Consider the following 18088-nt stretch of genomic DNA (forward strand, 5'->3'; position numbering starts at 1 on the left):
TCGTTAACCAATTATTTTAGTTGTTACAACCAGCGTGTTTCATTGGGCCATATACAACCAAAAATTTCTGTTGTTTTAACCAAATTTTTGGTTTCCACAACCAAACACTTTTCTGCGTGCAGTTTTGCACGTGTTCGATGAAATCATCGCGAGACACGTATGCACTTGAAAAGAAATCTTTGATGCCCGATGAGGTGATCTCATCACGAATGTTCTTGACAAAGATATTACATTTAACGTATATGTGGATTGTGGTGGTGGTCACCATGCAGCAGCCGTACATTGGCGCTATTTTTGCAAGATTTGCAGTTTTGGGTATGTATAAATATAAATGGTCTACGTGGATTCTAGAGCGCAGTCGAGAGTTCGATACGGTTCGAGTACGTCGCAAACAGCCTCCAGATACGATGAACACTCACGGTGCAAACTACTACGTTCCAATTCAGGACGAAACGTGCGAGAAACAGCACAATGAGTATGTACCGATAATTTTCATATATACTTGTGCAAAAAGAAAAACTTTTATAAACATATAATTGTATTTTTTTAGTTTTGATAAACCCCGTTATACGCCACGTATTTTGGGAAGGAGATTTGCCTTGACGTCAACAGCATATAAATTTTTGGATGTTGGAATCAACGCGGGACCTATGTCCTTTGTGGATATATACCTATTGGCGATAACCGAGGCAATCGGATAATTCTGCCATATGCAACGTGGGTGACATTCATCGAAAAACGTGCAGATATACAGCGACTCGTGCAGTCATCGCTAACGTTTCGAGATCTGGAGCTTGTTAAAATACGTGACGCAGATATTGTAAAATTGACGTCGTGCGGCACCAGCTTGTACATGAAACCGTCAACTGTATTCTTCCTGTTCGAATTAGAACATTGCGTCGAGAATGTGTATTTTCAACTATGTCAAAATGTTCACGGCGTAAGTGAAAAATTCAAACAGTTTGTAACAATTTTACGTCCAAATTGTATCATCGATAAATGTAACGCAGTTACAATCTTATGTGAATTTTACGATAAAAATTCGATTATTGATTGTGAATTATTAGCCTACGCTTTGGATACTATTGTGTATAATGCTACATGATAAATAAATGCATATAATATGGTTAAAAAATTTTTTCCTTTTTATTTACCGTTCCCTTTTGTTAAGCTGTCTTTATTTATCGTTTACTTAAATGTAATATTATAAATTAAATATTAAGATCTGAACGATTAAATATCGTTGGCGAAGAAAGATACGCGATCGTTTTCGAGAACATACGTGTCTCGCGGTGACTTCATCGCACACGTGCAAAACTGTCCATCGCAGATTTTTCGGCAGGCGCATCCGTACGGCTACTGAGATGAAATTAGATATGATAAACAACTGATGTGACAATAGTGAGATGTAGAAAGATGCATTTGATGGTACGCTCTGTAGTCGAGGACTAGAAGTAAGAGCAGTCGGTTGGCGTGCTTGTTTATGCGACTTATACAATTCGTTCGCCATCTTAAGACATTTAAAACATTTAAAACATTAGATTTAAAAGTAGTGGAGGCAAGTGTGGAAAAAATGGATTTCGAAGAATTGCACTTTGAAGGAGAAGAAAGAATGGAAGTTGAAGCAAACGAGGAAGAAATGGAAGTGCCTGAAGAAATGGAAGTGCCTGGAGAAATGGAAGTAAATGAAGAGGAAGGAATGGAAGTTGATGATGATGATGATGCAGTATTGTCAGTCGATTCATGTTATGATAGTGAAATGTCTGAGGATGTTTCGGAAGAAATATTCAGAGTCATGAATCAGGCTGAAGTCAATGCGTTAAATCCTCTTACAAGGATGTGCTGCACGTATTTTTACTTTACTCCAGGACAGACAAAGTTTTGTGCGTCATGCATCGTGAGAATCGGTGGATTATTCTCGATGCTGTATGCTTGTCGTAAACATGACACCAGGCGGTATATTCTGATGAACGGCCTCTTTTGTTCATCGTGTGGGGGGCCACTATATCTCATTTCAACATGTAATATGTGTCCTATGTGTGTTTTCGTGTAAATATCGACTGTTTAGACTGCAGTATTTTTAAAAATATTTTAAGTGTATATTATTTAAAATTAAAAGACCTATACTGCTAAGAGACTAACAATAAGTGTAACAATAAATGTAACAATAAAAAGACAATCAATGTTGTGTGACACACAGAGCGGAAGGTGACTGAGAGCCGGGTGGTATCCAGCGATGGCAAGCAATTTTTTTACAATATAAACGTGATCGCGGACCCCCTCGCCCCGTGGCACCCGAAAACGCGAACGCTCCGCGGCGCGGCGAAAACGCGGACCCTCTCGCCCCGCGGCGCGGCGAAAACGCGGTCGCCCCGCGGCGCCGGAAAACGCGGACTCCCTCACCCCGCGGCGCCAGAAAACGCGGTCACCCGGCGGCGCCGGAAAACGCGGACCCCCTCGCCCCGCGGCGCTGGAAAACGCGGTTCCCCCCTCCCCCTCCCCCGCGGCGCCCGAAAAACGCGGTTTCCCTCTCCCCCTCCCCCGCGGCGCACGAAAAACGCGGTTCCCCTCTTCCCCTCTCCCCGCGGCGCACGAAAACGCGGTTTCCCCCTCCCCTATCCCGCGGCGCACGAAAAACGCGGTTTCCCCCTCCCCCTCCCCCCGCAGTTCCCCCCCCCCCTCCCCCGGTCCCCCCACCCCTCACCCTCCCTCAGATCCCATGGTTAGAATCGGCCTAGCTTACCTACTCGCAGTTGTCTGTGCGTAGATGATCAGAATCATTGATTTATTCCAAATCCATTCCAAATGAATTACAATCGAACGTTTCAGCTCATAGATCGAGCCATCTTCAGCGATATCATTGATATCAATTGATCTATGAGCTGAAACGTTCGATTGTAATTCATTTGAAATGGATTTGGAATAAATCAGTGATTCTGATCATCTACGCACAGACAACTGCGTTTGACTCTCATAGCCATCCTATTACGAATTTCCAATATTGAGAGTCTTAAATTATTATTTTATTTATAACTTTAAGTTTTATTAACATGAACTTTTCATTTATAAATTAAATTTATATATAATATAAAGAACGAAAACATGTCTACAATACAATTTTAAAGGATGGCTAAAAGATGTCTAATATCATATGTTTTTTAGTCATCTTATAAATTTCAGCTATAAGACAACATTTAGTGGGACATAAGTCATCTTTTAGTCATCTTTTAATCGACTTTAAGCTTTAACGAAAAGATATCTAAGCCAAGAATTTGTCATCTTTTAGTCATCTTTTAGACATCTTTGTGCTGTCTGGATAGCTATATAATATTGTTGAAGATTATATTTTTGTTTTTTATATGACCATAATATCTTTATTATACCATTATATGATTATATATCTACTACTAGCTGGTTACCCGGGCTTCGCTCCGGAGGACATATGTAATAAGACACGCAAATAGTCTTCTCTCTCTCTCTCTCTCTCTCTCTCTCTCTCTCTCTTTCTTTTCCCCTCTAAAATGCTATAAATTGAAAAATATTACTTTTTTATCGACTAAAGTTCAATTCCGTCGTATACAATTTTTTGAGATTCACTCAATTATTTCCTAAAAAATTGGAAAAATTTCGTAACCGATTTCCAAAAAGATCGGTAACGAAAAACTATACAGTTTATAGCACTTCCGGGGAAATTCTACCCCTGTTTTATATACAATTCTTTAAAATTTGATCAATTATTTCCCGAAAAATTCGAAAAACTTCTGATACCGCGGTTTCCAAAAAAATCGGTAACGGAAAATTATATACTTTATAGCACTCCTTGGGAAATTCTACCCCTACTTTATGTACAATTCTTTGAAATTTGGTCATTCGGAACCGGTTTCCAAAAAGATCGGTAACAAAAAATAGTCCACTTTATAGCACTCCCCGGGAAATTATACCCCTATTTCATATATAATTCTTTGAGATTCAATCAATTATTTTCCGAAAAATCGGAAAAATTAAAAAACCGGTTTCCAAAAAGATTGGTAACAAAAACTGTACACATCATGGCGCTCCCCGCAAAATATATTCTATCTCTACTTCATATACAATTCCTTAAGATTCAGGAATTGATGTGATTTCTGCCCAGTGCTCTGAATGTCAACGTGAAGAAATTCAAGCAAGCGCGGGTAAACGGTGCACCCTGTGCCCTTTACCCATAAAACTGCTGGGCTGCTGCCCAATCCCAGGTCCTATCAGCTGGGTAACGGATGCAGCCGGTAGTACTGAACAGGGTAGCGTTTCGCGAGGCGAGCGCGGCGTGCTCGTGCGTGGGAGGTACCCAATACGAGCGGGGTATATGGCGCACCACGTGCCGTATATTCCTAAGGCGCGTAGACTGCTGCCGAATCCCGGATCTCCGGGCAACTGATGAGCGACGCGTTAATAGTACGGGGCGACTTGTGCGATTACGTGGTAGCTGGGGGCATGGCACCAGCGACGGCGACTCGTCAAACGTGAGCTAAGATCGCTCGACACGAGTACTACGGGGGTAGGGAACCCCGCCGGGAGGCTACCGGTGCCCTACCAGATGGTGTCGGACTCGTAGGGGCAGAGGATTCGCATAGCCGAGTGAGCGGCATAGGGGGCCTAGTGTGGGTCACGCTATGAAGCTTATGTTGCGCATTACCTATAATGGGGGTGTTATGGCACCCCAACCCTGTCAGTTGGGCTGATCTAATCCGAGTGGATCACGCCCGCTGCAGGAACCCTGCTGCCTGGGGAACACCACAAGTGCAATAGTGAGTCATGAGTGCGTTACGGGAAACCGTGCCCCTACGTTTGAAGGGTCGGCTGGTCCGGGAGTACGTAATCGTCAGGTATGGGCTCTGTAAGGGGGAAATCCCCGGTGTCGGCTCTGATTTTAGCGTGAAGGGAAATACTGCTGACGTTGATCGCACTCCGACCACGGGGAGGATTCTGAGGGGGCTAACCGCCCCCCAGACCCCCCGGTGCGGTCGTAACTATGACTCTCATTATAGTAGCCAAATGCCTCGTCATCTAATTAGTGACGCGCATGAATGGATTAACGAGATTCCCACTGTCTCTATTTACTATCTAGCGAAACCACTGCCAAGAGAACGGGCTTGGAAAAATTAGCGGGGAAAGAAGACCCTGTTGAGCTTGACTCTAGTCTGGCACTGTAAGGAGACATGAGAGGTGTAGCATAAGTGGGAGATGGCAACATCGCCGGTGAAATACCACTACTTTCATCGTTTCCTTACTTACTCGGTTAGGCGGAGCGCGTGCCCCGAGGGCTTTTTGCCCCGGCGGTCACGGTGTTCTAGAGCCAAGCGTGTCAGAGTGGCGTGAGGCCTCGCGGCCGATCGCCGTTAATACTCCCGCGTGATCCGATTCGAGGACACTGCCAGGCGGGGAGTTTGACTGGGGCGGTACATCTGTCAAAGAATAACGCAGGTGTCCTAAGGCCAACCTAAAGCGGGGTGTTGTACTCGGTAGAGCAGTTACCACGCTGCTAGAACACCGTGACCGCCGGGACACGAAGCCCTCGGGGCACGCGCTCCGCCTAACCGAGTAAGTAAGGAAACGATGAAAGTAGTGGTATTTCACCGGCGATGTTGCCATCTCCCACTTATGCTACACCTCTCATGTCTCCTTACAGTGCCAGACTAGAGTCAAGCTCAACAGGGTCTTCTTTCCCCACTAATTTTTCCAAGCCCGTTCCCTTCAATTAATTCCTGAAAAATTGAAAAAATTTCGGTATCGGCTTCCAAAAAGATCGGTAACGAAAAATTATACACTTTATAGCACTCCCCGGAAAATTTTACCCCTGTTTGATTTATAATTCTTTGAGATTCGGTCAATTATTTCCCGAAAAATTAGAAAAACCGGTTTCCAGAGAAAATCGATAACAAAAAACTATACCCATAGTGGCACTCCCCAGAAAATTCTACCCCTATTTTATATACTTTTGGTAAAAATCCGGTTCAGGGGTTTGGGCTGGGCGTTGATGAGTGAGTCAGTCAGTCAGGACATTTGTTTTTATATATATAGATAGATAAATAGATTAAATGATATTATATAAAATAAAAATATTATATAAAATATGTCTATATATGTTTTTTTTCTTGTATAATTTCTGCTGTTTGTATGTACAAGAAAAATAATAAAAAAAGGAATTTAAAAATAATTAAAAGATAATTTTTGCATTGTTTTTTTTATTGCTTTTGCATTGTTCATTTATTTGCTTGTACATATATAACCATACTAGCTGGTTACCCGGGCTTCGCCCCGGAGGACATGTGTAATAATATACGCAAATAATCATTCAATAGTCTCTCTCTCTCTCTCCCTCTTCCTTTCCCTCTCCCTTTCCTTCTCCCTCTCCTTCTCCCTCTCCCTCTCCCTCTCCCTCTTCCTCTCCCTCTCCCTCTCCCTCTCATAAAAAATTGAATTATTTTACGCACATATTTTAACAAAATTTTGGCATCATTTTTTTTTGTGTAAATTATTTCTTGGAAATTTTTTTTCCATTTATTCAAATTTTTAATGATAATTTTATTTATATAAAAATCGAATAAGTTGTTTCTCTCGTGTTAACTGTAGGTTATTGCAAGAAAACTCCAATAACTTTTCTATCACTTGCGACAGTCACAAAAGCCACGAATTGAAGTGACTGTTCACATATAATATGTGAAATTAACTTATCCTACTAAAAAAAAAATAAATTGTTATCGAAAAATAATACACATCGTGGCAATTAAACCCATCCTCGAAAAATTAATAAAATTTTTGAAAGATCGGTAACGAAAAACTAATACAGTTTATAACACTTCCCGAGAAATTCTACTTCTGTTTTATATACAATTCTTTAAAATTCGATCAATTATTTCCCGAAAAATTAAAAAAATTTCTAATAACAATTTGCAAAAAGATCGGTAACGAAAAATTATACACTTTATATCACAAAATTCAATTCTTTGAAATTCAGGCAATTAATTCCCGAGAAATTGGAAAATTTTGGTACCAGTTTCCAAAAAAATCGGAAACAAAAAATTATACACTTTATATCACTCCCCGGAAAATTCTATCCCTGTTTCATGTATAATTCTTTGAGATTCGGTCAATTATTTCGCGTAAGAATTAAAAAAATTAGAAAAACCGGTTTCCAGAAGATCGGTAACGAAAAACTATACACTCTATAGCACTCCCCGGAAAATTCTACCCCTATTTTACATGGTTCTAATACAAATTCGGTCCAATAGTTTTTAAGTTAAAAACGTTCAAACATACACCACACTTGTAAGAATTAAAAAAATTAAAAAAATGGATTTCCAGAAAATAGATAACGAAAAACTATACACTCTATAGCACTCGCCGGAAAATTCTACCCCTATTTTATATGGTTCTAATATAAATTTGGTTCAATAGTTTTTAAGTTAATAACGTTTTTTTTTATTTTTCTAATTCTTACGAGTGTGGTGTATGTTTGAACGTTTTTAACTTAAAAACTATTGGACCGAATTTGTATTAAAACCATATAAAATAGGGGTAAAATTTTCCGGGGAGTGCTATAGAGTGTATAGTTTTTCGTTATCTATTTTCTGAAAACCGATTTTTTAAATTCTTTTACCCATAAAAATCAGAAAAATTAAAAAAATCGGTTTCCAGAAAATCGGTAACGAAAAAATACACTCTCTATAGCACTCCCCGGAAAATTCTAGCCCTATTTCATGTACTTGTGGTAAAAATTCGGTCCATTAGTTTTCAAGTTATTAACGTTCAAACATACACCACCCGTAAGGATTTTATATAATAGTATATAGATATAGATATATAGAATAGATAATAGTATAGATAGTATAGATAGATAATAGTATAGATGAACAAATAAGAGGTATCTTTTTTTTAGGTATATAATTTTATATGCTTATATATAGCCATATATAATTAGGTATACATTCTCATATAATATTGTTTAAGATTATATTTTCTATTTTTTATATGATCATGTATAATCATATAGCTACTAATATAAACTAATATAAACAAATAAGAGGTTTTTTTTTCCGGGCAATGAAAACGATAGGATATATTGAAAGAATATATTTGCATTAAATCCGATGCAAACTGTTAGAATTATATATTCGTTCTACAGTGATAATTTCCAATTATACATCTTAAATTCCGGTTCAACAACGTCAAGAACGTTAATAAAAACAATAAAAACTGTTAAGATTTTGATTACTATTTTACGATTGAGCGTAATCGGAACCAATATAGACATATTAAAACATATAGGACGGAATGTGAATATTTCTATCAAATCTGATTCAAAACCATAGAGACTTTATTTATACTATCGGCTATCGGCATAAGTTCCAGTTCAACAAAGTATAATCGATTTGAGAGTAGTAATTATGTCTTAATGGAAAATGCAGGTTTAAAAATACAATCTTATTAGACCAAATAGGGATTTTCTAATGGTTTTAATCGAGCTTTTTCGGCAGGGATAACTAAGAAAATACGTAATAAAAAGAGCTTGGAATCCAGCCAGATCCCGCCAGTGTACTTAAGGGTTAATACTTTTGGCAATAAGAGCCAGGCGTAGTAGTTTGTGCGCAATATAATTTATTACATTTCACAAATAGGATTTGTACGTTTCAACCCTTTCTTTGGGTCATTTTCAGTGTCTTATATAATATGCATGGTTACAAAATGACACACTACTCTATTCAGTTTTTATATAGTCAATCCGACATATTATGTTACCAAAATTTGTTAGCAAACACTTCGTAAAATTTATCCATATCAATTTAGAGTTATCTGGATTTATTCTCGACAAGTTGGTTGTAGATCTGAAAATTTTTGTAGATTTGTATTGAATAAATTCTGTCGCGCGTTACATTGTCAATTATGTCTATCGCCTTGATAGAGTAAAATCTAAACAGCTTCGCGCCGTCGCCGCTACGCGTCGTAGCACGAGTGAGATCACCGCTGCATTGCAGCATCGACCGGTTCTTTTTTTTCCCTGACTTGACCTCATAGCATCCCCACACCTTTGCATGACGCTACCCCTCTCTTCTGCCCCTTATCGTAATCGTGTCGCCACCAATAGTAGTAGAGTAGTGGCGGTAGTGGCGGCTTCGATCGACACCCTCGACAGTTTTTCGCAGGACGCTTGTTGCTTCTATACACGAGCGACGAATGTGAACTCGCCCTACCGCGAGTTTTTTCACGCGTCTTGACATCGCTCGGTTGCGTTTTGTTTCGATCATCATCTGTTTGTTCCTTGTTTGTCACGGAATAAATTACGTTAAAATTGTCATCTTGGTGTGGATGATTTTCGATAAACGTTGATTGCTAACTAATCAATTAATGATAAATGTAAACACCAGTTAATGATTCTTATCGTCCAGAATCCAAATCCTGTGAAGCATTCAACTGATTTATAAAAAAATTATTACAAAATTAATTTATTATAAATAATTTTCATCTGAGTTTTATTTTATTTGGTATCACTGTAAAGTATATTTATACATATTCTTATTAATATTATATATAATATTTTAATTGACAATGAGTGATAGAAGTTATGGCTATATACGTTAATTCAATAATGTATGAAAGAAAAGAAAAAATCTTGGTTATGTTTTTTTTTCAGTGTTATAATTAAAATAACTTTCAAGCTATAAGTGATTAAAGTTTACAACACATAAACTAATCAAATGTATCAAATTTTTAACATATAATTAGTCAATAAAATCTTTGTTTTTTTTTTTAATTTAACATATATTTATTTCAATATTTATATAAGAGAATTATCAGACTGAAAAAAAATTTTCTGCATTTTAGTAAACATTAGTTTGCATACAACTGTGACTCCATTTACTAAAATAAATAAAATTTTCTTTTTTATTAGTATATGTGTATTCACTGAGAAAAAATATACTAATAAAAAAGAAAATTTTCTTTATTTTAGTAAATGGAGTCACAGTTGTATGCAACTAATACTTACTAAAATGCAGAACATTTTTTCTTAGTGTCAAATTAGAGAGAAAGAAAGAGATAAAGTTCTTTTTACTATATTATATGTTTTGTATTCTTTTCCTATGTACTCTGTTATTTTTAATTTATCAAGAAGAAATTCTATATAAATTGAAAATTTTTGTCTATCCTATTTTATGTTACATCTGTCAATATTTGAAATTAAATACCTGCTTTAAAAAAAATGCTTATTAGTATTAAATAATTATATAAATAAGAATTTTCGAGCAACATTTTTTTAACCAAAAAGTGTTTTACTATTTATTTATATTTTTATTATTTTACTTAAAATTTCTTTAATTTATGATGCTAAAGATATCTATATATTTAAAAACTTACATAAGATACATTGCTTGTAGTATACTAAAACTTTGAAACTTGCTTATTTAATTAATGTACACGTAAAGGAAAATAGGCTAATTAAGAGCCAATCGCTGTTGACCGTGCGAAAAACGTTTATTTTTCTTTAGAAACGCTCATTCTTCTTTATTGAATATTAACATACGTTTCGGTCTCTATTCGGACCATCTTCAGCATCTAACATCTTCGGTCTGAAGTTAGTGTTCATCAATAAAGAAGAATGAGCCTTTCTAAAGAAGAATAAATGTTTTTCGCACGGTCAACAGCGATTGGCTCTTAATTAGCCCGTTTTCCTTTACGTGTGGATGTCCAACAGAGCCTCAACTTTCCAATTAATTAATCTAGTACTGTAAAATTAGAAGCTCCATATTATATACATAAAACCATGTTTAAGATTACCATTGTTATGAAAATCGTAAAAAACTTCATTGTTAAGATTTGTACATTCTAAGTCTAGCATGTTTTATGAACAAGTATTATGAATAAATTAGATTTATGAAATATATAACAACGTACACATTGCTCAATAGAAATTTGAAAATTGCTGAAATAAATTAAGGCGATCCAGTGTATTAGTCATAGAAATTTTTTTATTAGCTTTATTGAACGTTTTCTTAATAGAACGGTTGACCTATCATTTAATAATGTTATAATTCAGAAAAAATACAATTGCAATGCAAAATAGATATTAGAATATGAGATATTTTATATTATTATACTCAAGTTTCATAATATTATCATCTACTCTATTTATATCATTAAATATCAGCATAAAGTTTATGTATGATTTGTCTTAGAATTTTAAAAAGATTTAACAAATGAGCGCAATAAGAGAAAACAATCTTTATATAAACCAGTTTATGTCAAAATATGTTCTTTGCTTTTTTTCATGTGACTTTTATTGTATTTTTTGGTCAAATACAGATATAATCATACATTTTACTGCGTATATAGATATCGATTTTTTCCGAGAAGTGAAAAATTTGTCTTAATGTAGCTTTGGTCAACAATTGGTTGAAAATCTTTTCATCGTTCCAAAGACTGACAATCGACCGGCGACAACAGTCTTGTAAAAACGCAAATGCGTCACGAATCTCAGGCGTTCTCAAAGAATTGTGGCACATCCGCACCGTCTTAATCGGAAAAAAAATATACGGATGAATTTTATTTTACGTGTCTTGTGTGGTCGGACAAGCCTGGAATTTTCTTCCCGTCTTCTCCAATTCTCGCAGAAAGCCGCGTCGTGAATCGTTAATTGCCCCTCCAATGAGCGAGTGCTACCTATCGCTTGTTTCAAGGTGTCTCGCGAGGAACTCAGCAAAGCAACAATGAAGTCCGAGAGGAATAATGGCTATCTAGCTTCGACCGTCGTTATCGAACAATCGGCTGATTTGCCGGAATCGACTAGTCAAGATAGTATATCTACTCCGAATTCTCTTCAAGTATGTAGACTATTTCGATAATTAAGCTTTCTGAAAAATGTTTGAATTTCACATGTTTCTTAAGGACTGCCAATATTCCTTAATATTACGGTCTTAACCATTTCTACTTCTACCATGTTATTCTACCTTTAAAGACCGATTTTTTGTGATACACAGAAAGAGAAAGAAAAAAAAGAGAGAGATGTATAAATAATTATATTATACGTATAACATTATTAGAGAATATTCCATTAAAATGGCGAATAAAGATATACTTTTAATGATTATATAATATATAATGCCACATTATCGTGGTAATATATTAAGGATGTATGTGTGACATCTCAAAGCATTACCAAACATCTAAAAATTTCATAGATTGTTCTATTATTACGTCTAAGTATCTGTGTAAAATTTCAGCACAATTCTCTTACTGGTTTAAAAGTTATTGTAATTAAGGATGTATTGGAGGTATTTCAAATATATTCAGAAAGTGCTGTAAATTGTTTCTAAATTAAATTAAAAATACTCTGTAAAATTTTGAAGTTATTTAAGAGTTATTTAAGTTTAAAGTTGATAAAATTAACATTATCCCTTATAGAGAATCGACACTTTGCTGTAAATATAAATAAAATATAAATAAACCATTAAGATATTTCTTCAACTTTTTTTATGTGTAAAACATACATCATTGATATTGTATTTTAAGTTCCAAAATTTTTTGCCACAAAATAATTTTTTTAATTGTTTAAACAATACTAATTATTTAAATAACAAAAATCATGCTCAAACTGTTAACGGTAATCCCTTCTAACATATAAAAAATTTTGACTTGTTTGACATACATGCAAAGTCTTCAATCAAGAAAACAAAAATACTACATATAGCTATATGTATAGGTAACCCACTCGGCATGTAATATTTCAGAAACATTTCTGCAAAATTCCATTTGAAATATTACACCTTTCATCAATATTTCAGAAATATTTCACGACCGTTTCTGCAATATTTCTGCAATGTTTCAATCGGCACAATTATTTCAAATGCAACTTTGCTGAAAGATTTCGGCAATATTTCGGTACTATTACTGAAATATTTCTGAAATATATCTACGAAATATTGCAGAAACACTTCAGAGATATTTCAAATACATTTTACACTGAGAAAAATGTTTTGTATTAGCAAACAAAATTTTGTTACTGACGTAAAAACTATTTGTTGATATGTGAAAAATGAAATATTTTGTTACCGGAACAAAAAAAATATATTAAGCCATGTGCGTATAACCGCCGCGCATTTGTCCAAAGAAATCCGCTCTCTCAGCCGGTCACCCATCCAAGTGGTATACCGGCACATTGTTGCTTGACATCGATGATCGAACAGGGTAGTGGTGATTCTCTGACTCTGACGCTTCTTTCTTTCTTATACTTGCTTATTTTGGTGACCATAAAGCTATCGCATAACAATATTAACAATACAGATATACGAATAAATCTTTTTTGCCAGTCAACGTCGAATATTAATTTATATTAAATATTATTAAGTATTTTATATTTTATATTAAAAATACTATATGACAAAATTTGGAATATCAAAAAATTCTTAATATTATAAAAGAGAAGAAATGCAATAAAATGTAATAATTATATAATAATAAATTTAATTTTTTATAAGTTCTAAAGTCTGTCAGCAACTTTTCGGAAATATTACAAATGCAATGTTGTATGTGAAACATTCAAAAATATAACGCGTGCAATTTAAATGTAAATAATAGTTTTATCATGTATCAGAAATGTTTCTAAACCATTACATCTGCAATATTTCTTCTGCAATATTGTAGAAATTCACTGCCTGCAATTCAATTTTTCATTACCTACGCAATCCTTCAGAAATTTTTCAGAAACATTTTAAATGCAATGTTGCGTTTGATATGTTACAGAAATATTATTTGCGCAATGCAAACGCAATATTACTTTTATAATGTTTCAGAAATATTTCTGAAATATTGCATCTGCTACATTTTTTTGCAATATTACAGACACTTACAAATATTGCAAACAACTTTCTGAAAGATTTCAGAAATATTGTTAATGCAATACTATAAAAAACATGATGCAGGTACATTTCTGAAATATTTCAGATGCGTAGTTACAAATGAAATGTTAACGAAATATTTCTGTACTATTTCCGAATATTTCAATATTTCAGCAACATAACATGCCGAGTAGGAAAACATCCTTAAGCAGAATATTTCTTAATCGCTAAAAAAGCTGTAGTGCAAAAGTAAAAAGTAACATTTTCTTATCCTATCACTAGTTTTTATATCACTTGACTTTTTATTATGCATTTAGAGAATATAGCTTATAATGATGTTCCTCTTCATAACCTTTTCCCTCCTCCCCTCTCTCTTTCTCTCCTTCTCTATCCTTTCCTTCATCCCCCTCATATCATTCTACCGCTCTTCCTCACTCTTTCCGTTCCATTGTTTCTTCCCTCTTCCTCCCTTACTCTTTCATTTTTTTTCTCTGCTTTTCCCTTTTCTACACTTTATTTATAACAATAGAAGAGGTGCACAAAAAAAATTCGAAGTACATGCAATACAATTTAAAAGCGATCGATATAGTCTAAAGAAAGTGTTTATTTATCATATTCAAGAACGTTTCAAGTTATTGATATTTCGAACCTAATTATTTATAAATAATTATGTATAGATATTTTAAACTAGAAGAAATAAGCATTTATTTTTCTAAACTAATATTATAAGAAGTATACTTTTGAATGTTTCTGCTTTTTACAAATAAGCAATTTTCTTTACTGATAAAGATTATTCAAAGAGAAACTTATTACGTATTATGGAATTCTTAATTTTGTTTGACAATTTCAGCTCAACATATGATATTAATAAAAATGTCTCTTTTATTAAAAAAAAATATAAACAATTAAACATTGAAAGGTTATTGATATTTCTAACTTTCACTAATCTTTTTACATTAAATTTTTACATGAAATTTGTGCTTTCTTTTGAATAAAAAATTTTTGCTGTGTTTATTAATTTATATTATCAAAAATAAAGAAATGCTTTAAATGATCAACCAAATGATACGGTCATATACGGATATATTAATAGAATTACTTTTAAAATCAAAGTTATAGAGGTATATCTTTTGGTCACTTTTCTTCTTTTCTTTTTTTTTTCTCTTTTATTTGAAGAAATAAAAATGCAAATGATCCGTTTCCGCTATTTTATCCAACTGATTACGTTTAGGTAACTTATGGGTCACGGGGTGGAACTACCACATCCGTTCTTCAGCATCCGATTAAGCCACAGAGGCCGATCGGTGTGACACGTGTTACCTCAATCACACGAAGACGAAGAGGAACAGTGAGTAGGCAACGTTTACTCGGTGTATTAGCCATCACTCTGCTGGCTACTTGCCTGTTTATACTTCTATTACTGGCATTGAACACCACTCGCGAATGCGTTCGAGAGCCTCGTAAGTTTCACCCTTTATATTTACCTCTTATATACAACTTGGATTCTGTTCATATATATGGGAATTAGTGATTACAATATCAGTATTTTATAGCATCACTTTTTTTACAATATCGAAATATCGATGATGTTTTAATAAATCTTAAAATAAAAAAACTCAATTTATACTGTCAACCAAAAGTTTGAAACTATTAGTGGAAAATGTCTATATAAAATAAAATAAAGCTTATGCATTATAATTTAATATATTTTTATTATTTTGTTCATGAAAAATGGTATAAAATGTTTAAGTTTTATAAAAAAATATTTTTTACAAGATGAAAAAAGTATTAGACACTAAAGAGTAGACACTTTTTTGTCAAAGTATTCACTCCTATATTTAATCACTTTTTTTACCAAATTAGGTAACCTAGATATAAATTTATTTTTTTTTTCTAGCGAAAGATCGATTCTTTCACCCATCTTCTAAAATATTCCAGAGCTCAATTTTGGAAGAAAGACTTTAGTCATAAGCCATTTTTTTTTAAATTAAACAATGCTATGTTAACTACACAACTACGCTAAATATAATACCATATTTACTTTTAAATTTAAAAAAATTGAGTAAAATATGAATCAGACTTTTAAGTAGCGTTTTATTGAAATATTTTTAAATTATATATGTGGTCTCAAACTTTTGGCCGGGTATCTAAAGAAATAGTAATTCAAGAATTTTCGAGTATAAAAGGATCAAACGATAAGAACATGAAAATACAATTCTCATATTTTTAAATTTTAGTACATCTCTACCGCTTTTTATTTTCAGATCCAAACGTTTGTATGACAGAAGAATGCGTCCAAACAGGTATATTTTTAAAATTTACATATACTTAACAATAAAAATATTATTTTCCGCTCGTTTGAACCAAAGGCTATATGAGGGGTAGGACCAGTATACGAGCATTAATCGATGTTACAAAAATTTTAACTTGTATCAAGATTTATTAAATTGACGTTTTGTACCATACTCGAACTTCATCAGAATTGTCAATTAAGCAAATAATTAATAAACTAACATATATCGGGGTCAAATCGCAATCAATCAAACATGGAGAAGTACCGCAATCACAAAGTCAAAAAACTTAAACATTATAGAACGCTTTTTTCGCAAGTCAATCATGCTCCAGTTAAATTTCTGTTTTTATTAAGTATCATCGTCCCGTGGAGACCCATGCAAGTCCACAATTTCAAAAGGTACCATACATTTCTGGGCCAACTTAGTGGCAACTGAATAAATGTATTTAGATAAGATGATATAATATCGACTCAATAAAATAAATTAAAATTAAAACAGAGACTTACATAAATGTTCAGAGATGACGGGAACTATGACAGGCAATAATTATGGCATCGGTATAACACGTCTGATCTGCGCGAAAAATCATCGTGAACTGAGAGAGGAATAAACTTGACACGAGAACAAAGAATGTTTGCAATTACCTGACCGTGGAAAGTTCGTTTAAAACATCAAAATAAACTTCGTCCAATAATTCGGTTTCTTTGTTAGAGTTAATCCCGTTTGTTTGCTCTTTGATATGTATCATTTCAGAGATCATTCGTTTTTAATAATTCGGTTCATAATCTAAGATACATGTATTATCCCAGTCAAAGATGTGATTATAATTTAAAATATGATCTGTTATCACCGAATGCTTGGATTCATTCAGTCTGATGTTATACTTATGTTCTCTAATTCTAGTCTGAAGCTTTCTTTTCGTCTGGCCCATGTACGATGCATCGCAGTTTTTGCAATCAATCTTGTATATTACATTATTGTTCATAAACAACGAGTTCTTGTCTTTTTGGACCCTGATGATACTACTAAGTTTGTTCAAGATACGGTACCCCATGGATAATATGCATGATTTATCTACTTTCGAGGCAATTAATTCCGAGATTGATTTGATATATGGAAGAACAATAAAATTCTTTTTTTGTTGTGTTTCTGTTTCTTCCGTGCTACCGTTCAAAGATTGGTTGATAAGTTTTTTCAATCTCCGATCGATATGGGTAAATATTAAATCCATAGGGTAGCCGTTCTCAATCAAATTGTTAATAATAAACACTAAAATCTTTTCGTAAAAATTCGGATGGGATAACTTGATTGCTCTATCTACCAAACTATATATAGTCCTGAGTTTGTGTTGTATGGGATGATTAGAATAAAACGACAAAAATCTTCCCGAAAACGTTTTTTTGTGAACCAATCAGTGACAATCATGTCACCCTTACAATCCCTTACAATCTCTTACAATCAATTTCACGTCTAAAAAACTAATGCTTCTATTTTCCTCGTATTCAATAGTGAATTTAATTCTATCATAGTAATTATTGAATCTACTAAATATGTCAAAAACATTCTCCCTCCGGACCGTATACTGGTCCTACTCCTCATATAGCCTTTACATATACTTACCTGTAATATTTAATTTTTTATCTATAATTTGCAGTACAATATTAGAAGTATCATTATTCAAAGAACACAAAGAACAACGCAAAAGAAATCTACAAGTCATCTAAAATGTATTTTTTTTTACAAAATTTCTAATTATTTATTCCGACTGACAGGTTACCGAGAAAACGATCTCAATATTGTTTTGTTATGGATTTTTTGTTAATAAAATAACTAATGTTGCTCTCTATAATAATAATAATAATAATATTGTTGTGTAATATAGGTGTCTTGATTAATGTTTTATATGACATATTTGGGCAAACTGATAAA

The 18088-nt window shown here is 34.0% G+C and overlaps 1 protein-coding gene and 1 pseudogene across 13 annotated transcripts in view; both read left to right on the forward strand.

The window, feature by feature from the left end:
* The first annotated feature begins 266 nt into the window (after positions 1-266).
* On the forward strand, positions 267-1105 carry LOC139813453 (uncharacterized; annotated as a pseudogene).
* Positions 1106-9117: 8012 nt separating this feature from the next.
* Positions 9118-18088, forward strand: part of LOC139813865 (neprilysin-1) — a 268145-nt gene continuing 259174 nt past the window's right edge. For 3 of the 13 annotated variants that reach the window (XM_071779663.1, XM_071779669.1, XM_071779673.1), the window contains exons 1-4: positions 9119-9390; positions 11709-11852; positions 15097-15325; positions 16130-16168. In XM_071779663.1, coding sequence (XP_071635764.1) covers positions 9382-9390; positions 11709-11852; positions 15097-15325; positions 16130-16168 — 421 coding nt within the window. In that variant the 5' untranslated portion in view covers positions 9119-9381. Of the gene's footprint in view, positions 9527-11364; positions 11853-15096; positions 15326-16129; positions 16169-18088 lie in introns of those variants that run through there. The other 10 variants (XM_071779661.1, XM_071779662.1, XM_071779670.1 and 7 more) reach the window with 9 other exon arrangements.

This window comes from Temnothorax longispinosus, chromosome 5, assembly GCF_030848805.1.
Source record: "Temnothorax longispinosus isolate EJ_2023e chromosome 5, Tlon_JGU_v1, whole genome shotgun sequence".
Lineage (NCBI taxonomy): Eukaryota > Metazoa > Arthropoda > Insecta > Hymenoptera > Formicidae > Temnothorax > Temnothorax longispinosus.